The sequence below is a fragment of the Conger conger genome, chromosome 18, assembly GCF_963514075.1.
Source record: "Conger conger chromosome 18, fConCon1.1, whole genome shotgun sequence".
In the NCBI taxonomy this organism is placed as follows: Eukaryota; Metazoa; Chordata; class Actinopteri; order Anguilliformes; family Congridae; genus Conger; species Conger conger.
This window is the reverse complement of record NC_083777.1, coordinates 24571260-24591888: the sequence shown is the minus strand read 5'-3', so window position 1 is coordinate 24591888 and position 20629 is coordinate 24571260. Positions and strand designations below refer to the sequence as shown.

Here is a 20629-nt window from a genome sequence, read left to right as displayed (position 1 = left end):
ATTCTTTCCTACACAAGAACATAGGAAATCCACCTGGCCATCCCAACTTCAACGGGAATGCTGTGAAAGTGGTTCACAGGTTTTCACGGGCATACTCCGGACATGGAGAAGAAAGGATGGCGTTGGTTAACGTGGAAACCAAGCTGCATGGGATGCAATGAAACAGCAGGACATGCAGGCCACTGAAGACCCTGCTGGTTACTGCATGCTTTTATACGCAGGGTGAGGATGTGAATGGCAAATGTTGAGTTTGACATTCAGAGCAAAACTGAGGTTTGCGAGGTCGTGCGTCAAAAAGACATGGATGCATCACGTGTTCTTTCAGATCAGGCAAGTTTGTTCAAAGAAATTGGTCTGTGCTATGAAGCAACGTTCCTCCAGACAAACGTGCAATAGATTCAGGCAGAAGATGATTGACCTTTGACCCCACGGGCAATGTTAGACGTACAGCAGCACTGCATTGCATTTACTAACCTTTCAGAATCTAATCATTAGAGGTTTTCTTTGGTAAATTCTGCATCTCACTACAGGAAATCTTCCACATAAAACCAGTATAAATGTCTAAAATATGTATAATATATATCAATATATATTCATGTATTCATGATTAAAATGCTTCTTTTAAATGCTGTGTGCAGATACAAATATATTTTTTTTTAAACCATTTTAAACATTCACAAAGTCACTGGACAAGCATCGCACCTGTACTGGCATGTTAACTTAAGTTGCGATGTCCTGCATGAGACTGAACACATTAAAGAACAGGATGTGTGTGTTAATCATGAGAGCGAGGTCAGGTTTAGGTATGACTCCTGGCTGCTTAGAGGACATTGGGGAATAGGGGTTAGTTCTGTGGGGAGGAGGGGGGTGGAGGTGTTTTTACCCTGGGTCATTCCCGCCCCCACGTTGTCCGTGGGGCTGTAGCCATTGACCGTGCTCTTGGACCCCAGGTCGATCATCTGATGGAGGCGGAGCTTGCGGCAGTAGATGGAGGCGGCCTCTGGTTCCAGAGCGATGATGAGCTGCTCGGGGTTGTCCCGGGGAACCAGGCTCGACTGGGGAACGGGAAGGAGGGGCGGGGCATAGACAACAAGAGCAGAGGTCAGCTCCAAAATAAACACGCGTTCAAATGCTCCCCTGCTCCCCGATTCGACTGTATGCTTCCTGAAAGATTTGGGGAAAAGTAGAATAGATTACAGGTCGTCGTGTTTCTCCCCTGCAAATAGAATATGCTTATATTCCTACCAACAGTAACAAATGCAGTGCTTAACACACAAAGAGATGGGAGAAAAAAGCTAGATATAAAGTACGATCAAGGCTGAAGTCAGATACTTTCACAGTCTTAACTAAAGATATGCAGCAATTGTAATAGAGTGGAGTCATCAAACTATAGGATATAGGTCTGCAGTAATAAATTGCACATACACAAAGATTTCAGATGAAATACAGCATCTGTACACTGAAGTAGCTCTGAAAAGTAATGAGATTTTCTTTGGTGCAATACAATAATTCATAGTTTCATAGTTTCTAACAGGGAACAATGTTGCTTTTGGGAGCCTCTCTGTCTGGATCCTGCAGTCTGGCCATAATAATTATAGCCTGTAATGTATCAATGTCACATCTCCTTGCCCTTACGGAAGAGGAAAATACTGCAACATTTAGCAAATAAAGCAATACATATATTTCACAGCAATGACAGGTATATGGCAATATCAAAAGTCAGAATAATGCGTACACTTGTTATTACTGTGCAATACCTTATCAATACCTTTTCCGATGTTGGTATGAATTTACAGTGGGATATTTCATATGGCCCCACCCATCCCTGCAAGAGCCCCTGTTCTAAGCTCAATAGTGAAGCAGGGTTGTGTGTGTGTGTGTGTGTGTGTGTGTGTGTGTGTGCGGTGTGTGTGTGTGTGTGCGAGCTCTGTGCGAGCTGTGTGTGTGTGTGCTTGAGTGTGTGTGAGCTGTGAGTGTGTGAGAGTGTGTATGTGAGTGTGTGAGAGAGAGAGAGTGAGTGTGTATGTGTGTGTGTGTGAGTGTGTGAGTGTGTGAGTTAGAGTGTGTGTGTGTGTGTGTGTGTGTGTGTGTGTGTGTGTGAGTGTGTGAGTGAGAGTGTGTGTGTATGGGCTCTGGTTTCCCCAGTAGAATAATAAGCCTCACTGTGAGGATGCTGAGTCACTGCGGATGCGCAGCTTGGCACTCCCCACTGCAGATGTCAGGTGACCTGGCTCATCTGCAGCACCGCCCTGCTGTCCCCGCCTTCCCAAAACCACCACTCCTCCCTCCCTCCATCTCTATCTCTCTATCTCTTGCACTTCTCTCTCCCTCTGGCCCCTGGACCTCATTCTTTTCTCCTCTTCCTCCTCTGTTTTTCTTTTCCGCTCTCCCTCTCCCAAACCCCCCCCATCCACCCACCCCCATCCTCGCCTCCGGCTTTCATGTCTCCCTCCCTCTCCTTTTTTGCATTCCTTCCCTGGTCCTCCCTGCATTCACCCCTTTCTCCTCCTTACCGAGCTCTAACCTTCGGTCCCCTCTGGCACCTGCACCAACAGTAGCCGCCGCCCCTTCCCCTGGCCTCGGACCCCCCCCAATCTCCCCTAACCCCAGCCCCCACCTCTCGGACCCCCCAAAGTCCCCCACCACAGCCCCCCCCCCCCTCCCGTAGAAGAAGAGGCCTGGTGAGGCGGCCGAGTTTATTATGCACAGTCATCCTTTTTATTTTTACATTTCTCTTTTAATCCTTCTGTACCCGCGATCGACCAACAGACGGCGTTTTCCTGTACGAAACGAGAGCGGAGACCCACTGTGCGCATAATCCAGCAGTAATTCCTCGCACAGTGAGAACGACTATTTTCCGTCCCCGCCTAACTTTCCCCCCGCCGGGTCATTAATGGGACACCTTTTCGCGACTGTCCACTAGCTTTGCCTTTCACGAGTGCTAATGGAGGCAATTTCCTCAGGGAGAGCCCGGCAAATGCGTATTAATTACACCCGTGGGTGGGGCTTCTTCTCAAGGCCTCCAGCCTGACAGCTGGTTTTAAGGACAAAGGTTTGAGCTGCCTCTTACATATCAAACCAACTCACAGCCTCGTTTAGATACTGTGCCAGGTACATCGTTCAAAACGGCACCAGACAACAGACCTCGTTTTTTGCCACTTGTACGAAAAACACATTCACTTAAAGAAAAACTTTACAAAGTTGAGTTACCTGAATTCAGACGGCACATTAGTATCAAAGTTGATGCTAATCAGAGGTGTATGCAAGTTTAGGAAGGATGTCTGAGTTCTACTCTAAAACTATGAGGAGAAAAGCTACTTTCAAGTACCATTTCCATTGTAGCTAAATGATTGTCAAGGAGCTCCTTCAAGCAAGATTATTCAAAACTGTGAGAAAGCACACAGTCAGTGGTGTTAAAGAGGCATCCGTTTATTCAATTAAAGGGAGGGACACGCACTCACACTAACAAAGTGCAAATCACGGCAATAATATTTACCAAAGCACAGGTCGCGCACACTATTTCCACCAGTGTGTAATCAATAGACCAAGCAGCCTTCCTTTCAGTATATTTAATCATTTTGTAATCAACAGCCTGTTATCCTCATTTTCATTCTTTCCTGCGACGCGCTCTGTGAATAGCACTGGCCTCGCTTTGACACCAGACACGTCCCACAGTGCGCTTCCTCAAGCACCTTTATCAGGTAGCCTTCACATTTTCCCCAGCAGTTACCTCGCCGCGCTGAATACCGCAATGAATGCGTTCATTCTGCCGTGTTTTCTTACACGATCAACAAGTAGAGTGGGTAGACAAGCTCGCCGGCTTGCGTTCTAACAAGTGTTCAGGCCATCATTCTGCTCAAAGTCTACGCTCTGCTTGAATATTAACCCATTACGGACTAAGGCACCCTATCAAAAACCCATAGAAAGGCCTTGGAATCACAATGCATTTTAACGGTCATGTGTCTTTAAGAACGGTAATTTGATCAAAATACAACGCTGGTGTCGCATCTGTCTGTTAAGGGAGATGTAACGCGCAGGTCACATCCGTCTGTTAAGGGAGATGTAACACGCAGGTCACATCTGTCTGTTAAGGGAGATGTAACGCACAGGTCACATCTGTCTGTTAAGGGAGATGTAACGTGCAGGTCACATCCGTCTGTTAAGGGAGATGATAATACATAGATATTCAAATATAAAGACACAGTCTTGATACAATCTGGTAACAATCTGTGGACACCGTTCATCTTTGACTTCCATTCTCATTTGTTCCTCTACTCTGTCGCCGCATCGTCGGAGAACTTCCAATAGGTCCTCCTCTCCCTGTCCTTCCCTCAGGGACAGACCTGGGCAGGAAGGAGACATACCTTATACGCTGCCTCTCTCATGAACTGCTTGGCTGGCTGCTTCCAGATGGCCGGCACCGTGATCACCCATCTCACGTCCGCGTTGTCAAACTCTGTGCCGACCTGGTCACTCAATTCCTGCAGCAGAGATTGACCGCAATATGACCACAATCTGTCGGCTCCAGACATGTGCTGTGATCAACCCGGCTCCTGTCTCCGTCATTCAACCATTCAGCTTAGCATAATACAACAGTCATATTCAACATGGATCACCACAGCTGGGTTAATGGCGGGAAGTTAATGGGGCAGCCTGTAGCGTAGTGGTTAAGGTGCATGACTGGAGCCTGCAAGGTTGGTGGTTCAATCCCCGGTGAAGCCACGATAAGATGGTACATTGCTCCAGGGGAGAACTATCCCCAGCTTAGTCTAATCAACTGTAAGTTGCTTTGGATAAAAGCATGCTAAATAATGAAATGTAATTTAATGTAAGTTCCTTCTGGCTTTTAAACGGAACTGAACATTTAGTCCAACATGGAACTACTGTTTTTTTCCTAATAAAGAGATTCCTATGGGAAATTTAAAGATAACTGTTGTAGTGCACTTTTATGGTTCCCATAAGTCTGCCAAATGCCAGAGAATCTGAGACATAGGCCTCTAGCCAGTGTTACCACAATCCACAAAGTTCCAAGCATTGAGCAACAAATACATACATGCAATCACCCCCCACAGATACAGAGCTCAAACATGTGCTTTAACCATTACATAAGAATTGCATTATGGGTACACTGAACAGAGGTTTTACTGTGGTCTATTCCAGCACAAAACAGACATTGGATTTCTCCTTCAGGAAGTGGGAACTGTGAGGATGCAGTTTAGTACCTTCAGCGCCTGGTCCTTGAAGAAGCCCAGAGCGTAGGCGAAGATGTCCAGGGCTTTCACCCTCTTCCCATTGGCTGCATGGAGGTCTGTGTCGATCGAGAGGTTCTGTGGAAACACAAAAAACTTATGCTGGATAAAGGAAAACTGAATTTCTTTTCTTACATTACAGTTAGTCATTACATTAGTTATTACTTTAAACAGATATGCTAAATCCTGTCTCCCCTCTCTTTCCTCACTGTCCCATCTTCCTCAAAACTCATCCACTCATCCACTCATCCACTCATCCACTCATCCACTCATCCACTCATCCACTCATCCACTCATCCACTCATCCACTCACTCTCTCACTCTCTCACTCTCTCTCTCATCCGCTCACTCTCTCATCCGCTCACTCTCTCATCCTCTCTCTCCATTTCTACATCTCCTTCCCCTACAGTTGACTCATTGCTCAAGTCAACAAAATCTGAAACGCACACATGAAAGCGTTGGAAATTATCGCATGCTTCACTGAATCACAGGCAGCGCATTGTGTGGTGGCAATGTTTTTTAATGTGTTTTCAATGACAGATATGAGTTGGCGCCCACTAACAGAGCAGTAGTTCACCTACGGGAGTCCTGCAGAAACTCAACAGCTAAAGTGCATTGCAATCCCATACTCTCTCGTCTGAAGTGATCTGAGGTCATTATGGTTGCCTTATCCATTTGGACAACAGCCAGAAGTACACTATACGAGATCTGATTTGACATCACGTCAGTTTATCTAGCAAAATAGATAATTCTGTTTAGTGCCTTTCGATAGCACTGCACGGATCTAGTTCTGTTTTTTTGGTTAGAGTTTCAGAATCTCAGCACCAAAATTCTGTTCCAAGCCACAAGCCAAAGTAAATTCAATTCATAACGGACATGAGCAATCCTACAATTTGCAAAGCAGCATGTGGGAGCTACTCATGTAATCCCCCTGCTGAAAAAGGGTTTTACGATTTTTCAGGAGGGACACGGTTTCTTAAGCTGGTAAATTCATCCAATTTTGTTACATGCCCTGGGTGGTTATATTGTCATGTAAAATTGTTTTATATTTGGGTGGATGTTTAAAATGAAACCCAAAGGGCCTTGGGTGGTGCTGGCTATAAGGAAAGGCCTGCGTCCTTACCGCCGTGGTGTGAAGCTTCATCTTAAACTTCTCCAGGTAAAGCCAGTGCTTGGTCTCGGTCGGGTCCAGGTCATGGTAAAAGTCGCGCGCCGCGTAGCCAAAACTGTGGAACTTCCTGTCGGGCGTCAGCAAAATGGTGGTGGGCGTCTTCTGATTGGACACCCCTGGGTCCCCTCCTTCCCAGCGCCTGCCCACCAGAAAGAGGTCATGTGACTTCCATTAGCTACCCCGACCGCCACTCAGTCTGCAGCAGTGAGGGATGTAAACATTACCCATCTGTCACTGACAGGCACTTGTGTCTGCTGCCAAAGCCTGCTGTGGCTTTTTAACATTTCACAACCAACTGGGCATGAACATATTCAAAAAGGGAGCTTCTAATGGAAAAACAGGATTATCAAAGCAGAGAGAATGCTAAATAAGCATCTCCCATTTGGGCCCCGTTTCAAAGTTGCTTACTCGTGTTGTTATTAACAGTAAAAAGGCTAATATTGCGGCACTATGAAGAGTCATTTGATCCTGTCGACTGGGCCAGAGGCACAGTTTCCAGTGAAGGTTTAGAAAGGTGAGTGAGGAAGCAAGCACCAGGGACATAAGCTTGTGTTGCTTACGTATGCTCCATTATTAGATGAACAACACATCTGATCAAACACTTCTTTTAAAACAGCACTGTACTCCTCCATTAGTTCCATGTGAATTTATTTTCTGGAATTCATTGGTATTCAATACACAGAGGAGACGACTCAATTCAAAATGTCTGCCACTGAAACGGCAGAACACCATACAGTACAGAATATGACGCCTTCTGCATATTCCACAGAACAAACATTTGTAGGTTCCAAAAAAAACTAAATATGAAAAATATATTATATTTCATGTAGTATCACATACTTTTGCTCAGTTCATTTAAGGATAAGCGCCGCTGGCACGTCTCGCTATATATTCAGGCTTCAAGGAGAATCGCTAACAATGAAAACGGGAGACCAGAGAAGAAGAGAAAGGACGTTCCCTCATTGTTTTCTGGAGCGCCTCCAGCAGACGACATGAACTGAATGAACACTGACCACAAAAAAAAAATCTTGGTTTTTGGCAATTAAGCGAAGGATAATTAGCTTCATTCCCACAGAGAATGGCCTGTGTTTGCTAAGTGCTCTGATGGGATTATCGGGCGCCTTGCTGAGAGGGGCATGCTGCGAGAGGACACTTGGAAAGATCTGGAGAAACACTGGAGGCTCACCGCCCATCTATATCATGACGGAGATTACCTGACAACCTCACGCAATTTAGGGAAATCGGGGGACGCCTAATCGCGTCGTGCCGAGGTGTTGACAATGATTCCTGACTGAGCGATTCATTTTCTATTGTTAGCTTTAAAAATACAAACCACGTGATAAAAAGCATAATGCGTAATGGTGCTATAATGCCATTATTCGACTATTTTAGCATTGGTCATTGAGAGCACGGTTTTTATGGCTATAAGAGTCTGAATGACAGGCACACATTCTTATTGTTGTTTATAACTAACAATGTTCCTGTTAAATTAGTAATGAATCATTTTTGGAAAACCGTGGGTAGACGACCAGCTATCAGTTATTTCAAAACATAGCTTGAGCTGGTCAAATTATATCAAGCTGGGACCTGGTCTGAATTGGTTAACCAGCTACCAGCTGTTTCAAAGCCTAGCTTGAGCTTTTCCCTCAGCAGAGAACAAAAAGTATGTAACTTTTTGGCACAATTTAAAAAATAAACCACTATAAAGTGGCTTCATACAGTTCAAGTTTAGAGAAACCAGTGTTCTTTGGTGAGCCAGGTTCTCACCAACAACAATCCCCAGCCTCCATTTTGAGTCAGCCTCCTCTGGTTTAATGAGCGTCATCTCTAACCTAGCTGCAATAAATAACCATTAGTCACCTTTGGTGCCTCTCGAAGCCATTGCCCGGAGTCTGAACAGCAAAGCACATATTTATCCTCTACGCTTATCTGACAGTGCAGAAATTTGCTTAAGGATCTACACAGCATATGGCCAAATCCAAACCAAACAAACCTTGAGGTCCTCGGTCTCAGTACTGTGTTTTTACTGCTGGTCTGGTGGCAACAGTAAAAACACCTCACGAGGCTTTCATCTGATGGCGAGAGTTAATGAACCAAGAGACGGCTCCTGATTTGTAATGTCGAGCGGCTGGCAAGCGCCTTTTGAATTTAGCTGCCTTACACCTGGACCTTGGGAAACATGGCAACCCCCCCGCACAGTACTGGGTTCCAATCGCAGGGTTCGATATGAGTTAAAGTCGGAGCTCCAGATTTCACATGAAAGGCTTGAAGAAAACAAACGAGTCCTTTTTGATGTGTCAGCAATCTGAGCGCAGATATAGGCATGATCGAGTGAGTGATGTAACAGCACGTGACCCTACTGCAGTCTGGAGGCTGACTGTACTACAGAGCTGCATGTGCTCGGAGACTCTCTTCCCTTTACCTCAACGGTCATCTTACGCTCTCTTGAGTCCGTCACTGTCACCCTTGCTCCTTGCTTCTCTCGTGTCTCATCTCTTTCTCGTGCCTCTCCCTCTCCCTCTCTCCATACCCACAATCTCAGTCCTTCGTCTCTCTGCGGCACTGCAGTGTCGGCTCACCTCATAGTGTGGATGCACTCGGGCTCCTTGGTGAAGCTGTAGGCATACCCACTGGACGTGGTGCCAAAGTCGATGGCCACCACCACCGTGTACGTGGGTCCCGTCTGCAGATTCTGGTCAGGGTCCTTCTGCAAGGGGCAGCGGGCAATGCACTTTCACCAGGACCAGCACAGCGTACGGTACAGAAACAGAACAACTCTGAAATGTATGAGTAACTGTCGCATTTATTATATTCCGCGTACAAAAAGTATACGCATATTTTATTAAGCATGTAAGCTATGAACAATTTAATGTCCATTTTCTGTTGTGACTGTGCCAGTTCAGCATTATAATAACGGGTACAGAGAGTTTTGAGTGGATTCTTCCATTGGATTCTTACCATGGAGTGCGAAGGAGACAGAGGGGTGATGCCAGGATCCCCCAAGCTCTTCGCAGGAGATGGAGTGACCACATCTGGGGAGAGAGGAGGAGGAGGAGGTGGTGATGGAGGAGTCTGGTATGGAGGTTCATTCCAAGGCCAACCCAAAGCCTAGTTCACTAGTCTAATTCCTTTAAATAATAAAATTATTGTTTCCAACCTATTCATTTCCTAAAAAGTAATAAGGTATATGTGAATGATGGCTACAGCAAACATTTTGAAAGAAAGTGAAAAAGAAAGATTAAATATTCTTCCAGGTGAAATTAGTCAAGCACCTACAAGTCACCATATTTAAAAAATTGTAACAAATACACAGTTTCTGCCTACAAGGTTAGCACGTTAAATTAGACTTGCAAATTCATCTGATTTTAACAAGCATCTAAGCCACCTGACAAAGGTAAACAACCATTTCATGCAAATATTGGTGTAAATACTTGCACAGTCCTACTGCATTAGTAAACATCTAAACCAAGGTAGAACATCCTGTATGTATCAATTTCAGTGATATTTGTCTGTTTCGCGGGATGCCAATGAATGCCCTACATTAAAACTTGAGCAACTTATTATTTGAGCCCAAGATAAAAAAAAAATGATATTTTGGAGAACATATTTCTGCTCATTAAAATAATGAACCTGTGCACATTTAGCCAATGGTACTTGCATAAAATAACCAGTTTAAGACTCATAACACATCATACTTTACTTTAACTTCAAGTAATTTGAGGCCAGTGGAGTCTCTGTTCCGGTTTTCACATTTCAATTTAGTTGAAAGCACACCGCCCATGTGCTGTGCTTTTAAACACAATGACATTTGAAGTGAATTAGAGAGAGTATTTGTACAAAGCACAATCCTCATTAGCTTCACTTAATAGCATTTGATAAAGGTCTTAACAATTCACAATAATGGCTGTCCCTGTATATTTAAAGTGCCTGGAGATTGTCTCGCAACAGGACATCGTTATTTTGTCGGTTTTCCAGATTGCTTGCCTTTTTCCCCCTACAGAGGGACTGAGTGGTCAGAATCAACACAATGCACTTTACCAGGTAATTACTGCACTGGATTAGGGACCACCTGTAGCTAGCCTCCATCTACCCAGCCAAATTTGTCTAACCTTGAGTTTTATTTAAAAGATGACAACAAAAGTAAAATCAATACTTGGGAGTAAAATGATTGTCCCTAATGGTAAATGTATTTGAAAGCACCGCTATTCAAAGAATCGTTCACACAACTGCGCTTTTTACAGTTCCATTTTTTTTTTTTTCTCGTATTTACTGCTTTAAAGAACTTTAGTCCCTTTATCAAGGGGAGAGGAATACGTGACAGAAGATAGCATTAAGGTATATTAACTTCTGCAGCATGAAAGTCAATATAAACAATTTAAATGGAGAAACAAGTGCGCTGCTGATGATTGAAGTACTGGCCTTGATTTCCTTGCGCTGGATTGTATACGGGCGACAATTTCAAAACGTTTCTTTTGAATTCATTTGAATTGCTCAAAACATGATGGGGAATTCAAGAAGGATAATAGCCGGCCTACAGTGTGTCGATCCTCTGTTTACAGAAAACCAATCAATGTCTTTGAAAACGTGCATTTTCATGTATATTTGACAGCATTAATTCACGGCTCCATGTTTGTGTGCAGGCTCATGGCTGTTATTCCTTTGTGTATTGAATAACTATGAGCTGGGCTGGAGCCTGCAGGGCAAGAAGTGTGTTCATATTACATGCACTCTCAAACACAACCAGATAAGCACACGCCCACACGCACACACAGGCACACTCACAGGCACACGCACACACATGCACACACATGCACACACACACATGCATGTTAAATGCAGACTTTTTGGTCAGATATCAATGCCCGATTTTTAAACAGGAAAATAATACTCATTACAGAGTCCCAGGTAGGCATCTCAACTGAGAAGCCTTCTAAGAGAGTGTTTCGTAAAAGTCGAAACCGAGAAAATAAACACAGAACAGTGTCAGACTCTGTGACGAAGCCAGGATATATCCCAACCCATTTCCCCCCCGAGAGAATACGGGCTAGCCCCTCGCAAGGAATGTTGCACAAATACTGACAGGAAGCAGAGAAGGTCAAAGGACATAACTCAGTAAACATCAAGATCTGCATAGGTCTGGATTCACTACCCAGCTCAGGATCTTCCCCTAAAGACATGCATTTCATCCCGGATGTGAAATTAGTGAGTCACCAGACTCACCTAGGCATGGTTCACATGCCTGAAAAACACTAAAATACCAGCACAAGCACAAGCACAAACACCGAAAGACTGGAATATCTGAGGATTATGGCAGAGGGGTGTTGAACCCATAAATTCTTACTCAGTTTTTGAATGTTTCCTACAAGTGTTTCTACAAGTACATTCCTTTCCACATCATATGAGGCTTTCGACTTCAGACATCAGACTTTAGAGTAGTCTGCCCTTGAAACTGAGATGTTGACTTCAGTCTTTCTGAAAATCACCTCCAATGAAAGGAATTTTTTTTTTTGCCAACTATCCAACATTTGATATCCTGACTTCTACACAAAATATGCGGAGTACTATTCTGTACAAAAAAAAAAAAAAGACAAATCGGCCACCAGCTGAGCTATATACATTTTAATCTATCAATTATTTAATTCCATGGGGAAATGGCATCATATTTCCAACAAAATGCCATTAATGTAATATTAAATTGCAATATATACTGGGTGTGAAATGATGGTCACTAACTACAAACTTTTATTCTTGGGGAATTCAGAGGAGAATATCTGCTTGTATTGGTGGCAGCAGCAGCAGCAGCCTTTGTCAGGTCAGGACAGTACTGGGATCTGCAGTCCTGGTGCCAAATGACCACAGAACCTGGGACTGCCGCAGCCACACTGCAGAACCATGATGGACCAGAGACCCAGAAGCTCAGCTTGGTCCAGCTCCTCTTATCACTGCACTCTACTACGAGGTAGCTGGTGATTTTGAGGGGGTCATAGCTGGGTTCTCGCTCATATTTTCTTTAATCTGCCATCTCCTTGACTTCAGAAAAAAACATAGAATTGAGGAAAAAAATAAGTATATAAGAACATAAGAATAATATGAATGGCTCGGGGATAAAAACCTACGCACATAATTTAACAACCCCATTCATACATGCCATCCAGTGCAGATCAGAGAAAAGTTACCAAGCCCGTTTTACAGTAACAAAGCCTACACAGAGCCTACACCACGCAGAATGTGACCATGTTCCCATCACTGATAAGCTATGACATAACCCGTCTTATCAGTGCACAGTATCAGATGTGCATGAAATCAGAGGTTCCGAAAGCTTGCAGACCATGAGGCTTTGCCAGGGAACAGTGACTCAGGATAATGAAAATGTGGATCGTCCATTTCATGCTTTTGACCCCGACCCAAAGTGAGGAGGTGGAAAATGACATCATTGCAGTCTCTCCTCCGCCACTCAGACAGCTGAGCCCCAGACTACGGAACTGGTATCAAATGCAGGAGGCTGGAAATTAATCTTCTATGGTGCCACCCCCAAAACCCCCACCCGCGTCCCTCTCTTTACCGCGATTCCACTTCTATCTGCCACAGCAGCACTCAACGGCAGTATAAGTACAGTGACGTCAATCACAGAAGCACTCCCATAGTTAAATCAGGGAATACATTCACCACCCAGGGACCACGCTGAATGAGGCACAAGGGAGTATTCTTAAACCCTCACTCCATCAATCTACCTTTCAGCCAATGACGTGTGCATTCTGACACACTGAAGCTCTGACACAGCCCCCAGCTTACAGTGGAGAGAGACAGATAAATTCTTTCCAAGACAGAAATGAGAAATGATCATTCATACTCATTCTCAATCGTGCTTATTGGGAGAAGCATTCCAATGTCACATTTTCCACACACAAAAAAAAATCTGGCCTAAGAAATGCTGTTCAAATTAGCTCTTTAAGTAGGTTCCGCTATGTCTAGTTCTCATTTTATTTGAAGCTACTTTTTAGCCATGGATTGCAAACAACACTGCATGAGAGGTTTAGTTTGAATTCTCTCATCAGATTAGCAGTTTTAGGCTTGAATTCTTCCATAGCTCATTAATGGCAAGTATATAATTTTCTGCCCATGTGGATTTAAGCACATTTCTGATGTGTACATGTATGCCTGCTTTTTTCCCCCCAACCCCTGAAGTATAAAAGGCTGTAATCGTTTTCCATTTGAAATATCTAATGAAGGATGGTCTACCCTCTTTATGCCGCATCAAAAACAATTTTCTACTTACTTTAATTTTATATTCCATAATTGATGGATGAAATTAACTCCTAAACACGGATAATGTGGACAACTGGTGATTGAATCTAAAACACTAGAGGGAAACAAAGTTTGGTAGCAAGTCAACCATATGTCCATAAATGCGTTACAAATGTATGGAACTTCATCTAATTTCATTGCATTAATTGAGGGATTAGGTTTAACAAAATCCAGCATACATGCATACAGGGTGCACAATTGGGAACCTCTACTCTATGTCCAAGTCAGTTTATGATGAATCAACTTTTTGCCACAAGCATTTGTCTTAACTACAAAAAAATAAAAAATCCCAGTATCAGGACACCAATACCTTTCTCTCCAAGCTGCAGGACCAGACCCCAATGCTCAACTAAATGGTAAATGGCAGGCATTTATATAGCACCTTTATCCAAAGCGCTGTACAATTGATACTTCTCCATTCACCCATTCACCCATTCATACACACACTTACACACCGACGGCGATTGGCTGCCATGCAAGGCCCCGACCAGCTCGTCAGGAGCATTAGGGGGTTAGGTGTCTTGCTCAGGGACACTTTGACACAGCCCGGGCGGGGGATCGAACCAGCAACCCTCCGACTGCCAGACGACTGCTCTTACTGCCTGAGCCATGTCGCCCCCACGACACTACACACAGATATCTATCTGCATCCAAGATCATGGATGCGACTAATTACAAGAGATGGAAAACTAAATAATTTATTGCAAACATTCCACTGCAGATTAAACATATGTGCTGTGCCTGGTTACGAATATCACCATCACAACATAACAAAAAAATTTTCTTGCCATTTCCTTGGCCTTTTCTCAGGCAAAGCCAAGCCAATAAATCAGATTTACACTGAACATTTTCACAAAAGAGACTTTTGGACACAAAACGTAGTGAAGTATGGCCAGCCAGACAGTGCATCTGGCCAATGGGGGAGGAGCATTGTCAAGCCAGTGATACTGCTAAAATCTGCAGTTACCTCGCTGCAAAAGACACAATACTGTATTTACTCAAGCCTGTAATGAGAAAGTTACCGGGTTTCAATGTGAATAATACTGAATCAAGGATATCTCACAGGAGTAATAATTAGCAGGGAGAGAGGAATAGAACACTATCAGACACCACCCTCAGACCAGACAGTGGAAATTACAGGCCAATTGAACACGTTTAACAATCCATGGGCACAAGCAACCAACCTTTACACACAACCAAGGACAGGTTTTCCGAGCAGCAGACAGTGCGGAAAAACACAGTAGGGGGATGGAAAAAATAAAAATAAAAAGGAAAAGGAAAAAAAAACAATGAACTACCGACACCCAGACTAAAAAAGAGGCATCCCATTAAAATCACTGTTCCACACATCCACTGCCAAAAACACATCTATCAAAGGCCTGCATTCATGCAGTCGTAGGGGGGACCGGTTTGGTCGCTGCACCTCCCCTGAGAGAATGCCCCAGTTCTTCCACAGCCTGAATGTCCATTCATGCTGCGGCCCAGCAAGTCATCAGCACCGAGCGGAGAGGCTCATTTCAGCCCGGTCCAGCTGGCGGCCATCCCAGACACGCAGAGCAGGGGGAGAAAAGCCTGGCAACAGCTGAAGACCAGGCATCATACTGTGTCCCCATCTACTGCGTGTGTAAATGCACACACACACACACAACCAGGCAGGGTCGTACTGCGTCCCCATCTACTGCGTGTGTAAACGCACACGCACGCACACAAAACCAGGCAGAATCTTACTGCGTACCCATCCACTGTGTGTGTAAATGCGGATACACGCGCACACACATACATACACACATACACATGCACAGAGATGCACAGAGATGCAGAGACCCGCATGCACGCATGCCCGCACACAGGCATACTCATACACAGGCACACACAGCTGAGTAATCCCATGCCTTTAAACCCTGGAGTATGCACAGCGAATGCTTCAGCACAGCATACGGCAACAGCTAAGAGCCATGCTCCTCCTACACAGACTAAAAGGCAGAGCTTTAGGAAGAATGAATATCTTAATTTTCCCTGATCTAACCTCAAAAGACCACATTCTATACAAAAAAAAACCTCTTGGCAGATCACCGCATGTTGTATTTGTTGCTGTGTCAGGCCTTTGGAATTTTTGCGATGGTTGCCATGAATCGAACAGGAGGGGGTTGTGCATTCATTATGCACATACGTATGAGCTGCCTCTACCAGCACAGCTGAGGGTACATTAACCTGCTTACAGACCTGGAATGGCACAACACTGTTATACAAAGGAGGGTGCAGTGTTCAGACTGGTGGAGAACTGAATTGTCTGTGAAGGCAGTTGCCTTGATGGCTTGATGCCTTGATGCCTCGTTGCCTTGCTGCCTGATTAGTCAGTGTCCTTCAAAGGCGTCTTAGGAGGTGCTTAAGCAGCACGTAATCAGACACTTATGGCAGGAAGACGTCAGAAAGACATCAAAGTACTGTGATTACGAGCAATTAAGCTGCCTAGTTCATGGGAAATCCACAGAGGCTTAAAAACATTAAAAAGGTTATTTCACTGTGTTAATTCATTCATGTCATTTAAAAAATATAACTACAACAAAATATCAAACTCGCTGTAGATTTGCAGGTACGTGTGAGAAGATGCGGCTCGGTTTTGCTTTCTTTTGTCTTTGTTAATTAGCTATATCTGCAGGAAGGGGGGAAGACTTTTTATTCTATATTTTGAGTCGCTGTGGGCCTCTCTCTCCATGTGGTAAATGACAGTGCAAGCCTAGAACTGCCACTTCTCCCACCCAGGCATGTCACATGCTGAGTGGCAGACAGCCATTTTCAGGTCTGGTTAGAATTTTTACTCAGACATCAATGGGCTTTTTTTAAACATTCAAGAACATCCAAAAATGTTATGAAATAAAAATGGTCAAAGGCAAATCAACATCAGTCAAAACTTTATAACTCATTTTAGCATCTTGCTCACCGGACAATTCACCATTACATATGCAACTAGCGTGTCCTTGGAGCTCCATGAGACAGCCGGCACCAGTCTAACAGAAACCGGGCCTTACAGATCGATAGACTGTGTCTGCAGTCCATGGTCAAACGATCTTCCTATGCAATGAGTCGGACAAAAAAATCATCTCCATTACTGAGCTGAGAGTGAAGCTTAAACTGATTATCGTTGAAGTAGGAACAATAGAACATGGTCAATTGTAATTGTATCAGCATGATAGGCTTAGCCACCTCTTAAGAGCCCTCACACCACACACATGCAATATTTCAGAACCCATCTGTGATCCCAGTTTCAAATAGGGCACACCACATAAAAGCAATTACTGTAGACATCATGTTGCACCTGTACACAGAAACAGGTGAACTCTTATGTGGAAATGCACCTACCAGTTCAAAGCTGATCTACCGTTGCCAATATGCCTTCCCTTAAATAGGACACAACACAGCAGCGAGTAATGCGGAGATAAACTTCTGAATCTTTGGAGAATTTACAACAAAATGAGGACATACACGTATCCAGGATTCATGGGAACATGAACTAACTAGAGAAATCGTGCTGAACCGCGTTTCATGTTTCAAGCCATGTTTCAATTTGTGGAAGTGATTGAGCTTTTGTTCCTTTGAATTATAATTATCTTATCAATTGCTGAATGATTTGTTGCCATGATTAACAGCTGTGCTATACTTACAGCAAGCTGGATCTGAAAGGCTGGCTGAAATGTGTGTGTTTTGTTCCCCTACTGCCTTCAGTACAATAAGCATTCTTTTGTAAAGTACTGCGTGCGAACCATTTATTTTTCTAAAGCTTAACATCCCAAAAGACTACCTTAACTAAAATATACCAATTTAACGGGGAGGAGGGTCTTTTTAAAAAATGCACCATTCTGTTTGCTCAATAAAGATGAAATGTGAGCAAGAGAATCTGTTGGTTTTCTTACAATCCAATCCAAATAACCCCTTCCAGACCTCAAGAGCTCACATCTGTCAAACCACTGTAACATAAACAAGCTGTATTACAGGAATCCAGCAGGAACCGCAGAGATCTGTTTGAGAGGGTGAAATACAATGGCGGGATACCGTCAGTCTTTAATGTAAACTAACATGTTGGAGAAGCAGAGTGGCATTCAGGTCTTTTGCTTTTTGACTGCCCCTAAAGAGACAAACAGGAAGTGGTGACCAGGTGGACATAACCCCATGCAAATTCTTCCCACTTCTGAATCATGTTTCAGGAATGTGCAGTTTTGGCGAATTTGTATATTAGTGTGGGTGCATTCCTTATTCATCCCATTTAAAAAAACACAAACGGTGGACCATCTTCAGAAAATTCTGTGACGTGTTAGCAGAATTTTCTAAACAGGTAAAACTATAAAATCCAAATCAGAGCGTTTATTCCAAAAGCAAGTGCAGTCTGCGAAGATATTAAAAAAAATAAAATAAAAAAACTGTTACAGTTCAATATGCTTTTTAGGTACGAAAACCTGTGTCATTCAAACCTAATGCGTGACCCTCCTATATTTGTTAAACATCTGAAAACCTGATAAAATGTATTTGAATAATCTTTTATGCATATAATTCTAATTTTTAAACCTTTAGAAAATCCAATATGACAGAAATTGATGGCAATGGGTGCACTCGGCAAACGACTTAAAACTTGAAAACATGACTAAAGGTACCTCCAACTTAGACCTGTTGGTGGCACTAGAGTACTCGAGACGGATACCTGAATCTAATGGGTCTGTCCCCAATCATTGTGTTAAATTTAAAAACTTTTTACCAAATGGTTCTAAGGGCTACCATAGACACTCTCGCCAGATGAAAAAGATGATGATGATGAAAGTTAAGAAGAAAAGGTAGAAACACACTGTGATTAACACAATTCATTCTAACCGGTTGTCATTTGTTGTACTGGCAATGACAATTCCACGATGGCATTACATTACATTATTGGTATTTGGCAGATGCTCTTATCCAGAGTGACGTACAGTTGATTAGACTAAGCAGGAGACAATCCTCCCCTGGAGCAATGCAGTGTTAAGGGCCTTGCTCAAGGGCCCAACGGCTGTGCGGATCTTATTGTGGCTACACCGGGGATTGAGCCACCGACCTTGGGTGTCCCAGTCATTTACCTTAACCACTATGCTACAGGCCACCCATCTCCAACATACAAGCTTAAATGCTGAAAGAAACATAATTGCAGGCAAATTAGCTAACAAAAGTAGCGTTTTTCAGGTAACCCTTCCTGAAAGCTAGCCTATATGTTTAAGTTACCTGCAAAATAATTACAGTCGCTCTGTGTGCAACAATGGTTCTTTTCAAGGGCAGATGATTGTAAACATTTTCTATACTGGCAAATAAATGACTGAACCTTTGGACAGCATTCAAGAAATGGTGACTGTATATAAACACTCTTACATATTTCTTTACGTGCAGTTATTTATGTCTTTTAGTGAGTACTGGAAGCAAGCACGTACAGTAAAAGGTCTTGTGACGAGAGGAAGAAATTGATCTTTTGTGTAGCTGGGATAATTACTGCAGTCAGCATGGTCAAGGCAGTTCACTGCAGGGCTCCTTACATGTGACAAGTGAGGGTTGTGCTAGAGCAGGATGCAACAGAACTGCAACGCTGAGCACATACTTGACACAAGTGTTCTCCATAGAAAACCCCTCTATTTACTGAACAAATGCACGGAGAACGACAATGGTTCTTTAAAAAAAAAAAAAGAAAAAAAAAAAATTTCATCATTTAACACGGCAGACACAATCGTACAGTCAAACGCAACAACCTACGCATCTGTGCAGATGCACTTTCTTACATCAGTAGGGAGGTGAGGGAGAGGTGACTGAAGGAGCGCACGGGCGTAGGCTGCGAGCACGCGTCCTCAGAAGAACAATGGTCTTCCTTCCTGTCATTTTGGGGAGTTGACCGCGACAGGAGCAGTATCTCGTAACGCACGATCCCCGAACTGACAAGGTCAAGCCAAAAATAGCTTGTGTGTAAAATACTGTCAACACCCCCCCCCCCCCCCCCCACTCCCCTCCATTCAGGAGCATCGCTGTGACCCACTGCAGGAGGGACACGCCTGAGGCAGCGGATATTACCTCACTTCTTATCAGCGGCTTTAATGCCGTGCTCTCATTTCCAACCCCTCCCACCTGCCACTGGCTTCTAAAACCGCATTTAAAATACAGCACACCGCCGATCCCAAATAGCAGCGGTTCCCCCGGTGAAATCGCTGAGCTTACAGAGAGCCGGGCATGAGAACAACCACTGCGATGCATCATTGTTTGCAGCAGTGTGGAACTAGTGAGGTTATAGGTTCAAATCCCAGTTGGGGCCCAGCCACTGTCCCCCAGGCCAAGGTACATAACCTGCACTGCTGCAGCAAATACCCAGCTGTATCTGTGCTGGGTATATGAAAAATGTCAGCTGTATATGTTGCTCTAGTTAACAGCGTCTGTAAAAAAGGCCAAAATGTAAAATGTCACCCGCGTAGCCACCACATGCGTGTTCCTCTGCCTTTAGCATCCAGAGACTGTGGTTACTGTAAAGACTGACTGAATCAGAAGCATCTGATTTATTTCTAATCCTCTCACGAGGAGGCAGATCACCAACATATTCGGCACCAAATGCGTAATAAGTAAATAAGTAATCTGAATTCCTGCCAAATTACATTTGCTAACATGCTTGTATCCACAAAAAACTTCTAACATACCTATGTATTCATATTCATTTTCTATAGCAGAAGACAAATAAGTCCAAAAAATAGGTCTAATAAATTCCTAATAAAGTGCTCAGTGAGTGTGGATCCCACTCATAAACTATGTTCAATGGACTGAAAACATCCACCTCAGAGACTTCATCTGGAGGTCCACTGAGGTGACCACTCAAACCATGACCTCCATGAACTCCATGACCTTGGGGCCAATGGTG

General features: G+C 43.7%; 1 protein-coding gene across 2 annotated transcripts in view; it reads right to left on the bottom strand.

The window, feature by feature from the left end:
• hspa12a (heat shock protein 12A) overlaps window positions 1–20629 on the bottom strand; it is a 42556-nt gene that overhangs the window by 11443 nt on the left and 10484 nt on the right. For both annotated transcript variants that reach the window (XM_061228918.1, XM_061228920.1), the window contains exons 2-7: window positions 9379–9452; window positions 9000–9127; window positions 6373–6559; window positions 5223–5327; window positions 4365–4481; window positions 884–1055 (exon numbers count right to left, since the gene is read on the bottom strand). In XM_061228918.1, coding sequence (XP_061084902.1) covers window positions 884–1055; window positions 4365–4481; window positions 5223–5327; window positions 6373–6559; window positions 9000–9127; window positions 9379–9452 — 783 coding nt within the window. The remainder of the gene's footprint in view (window positions 1–883; window positions 1056–4364; window positions 4482–5222; window positions 5328–6372; window positions 6560–8999; window positions 9128–9378; window positions 9453–20629) is intronic.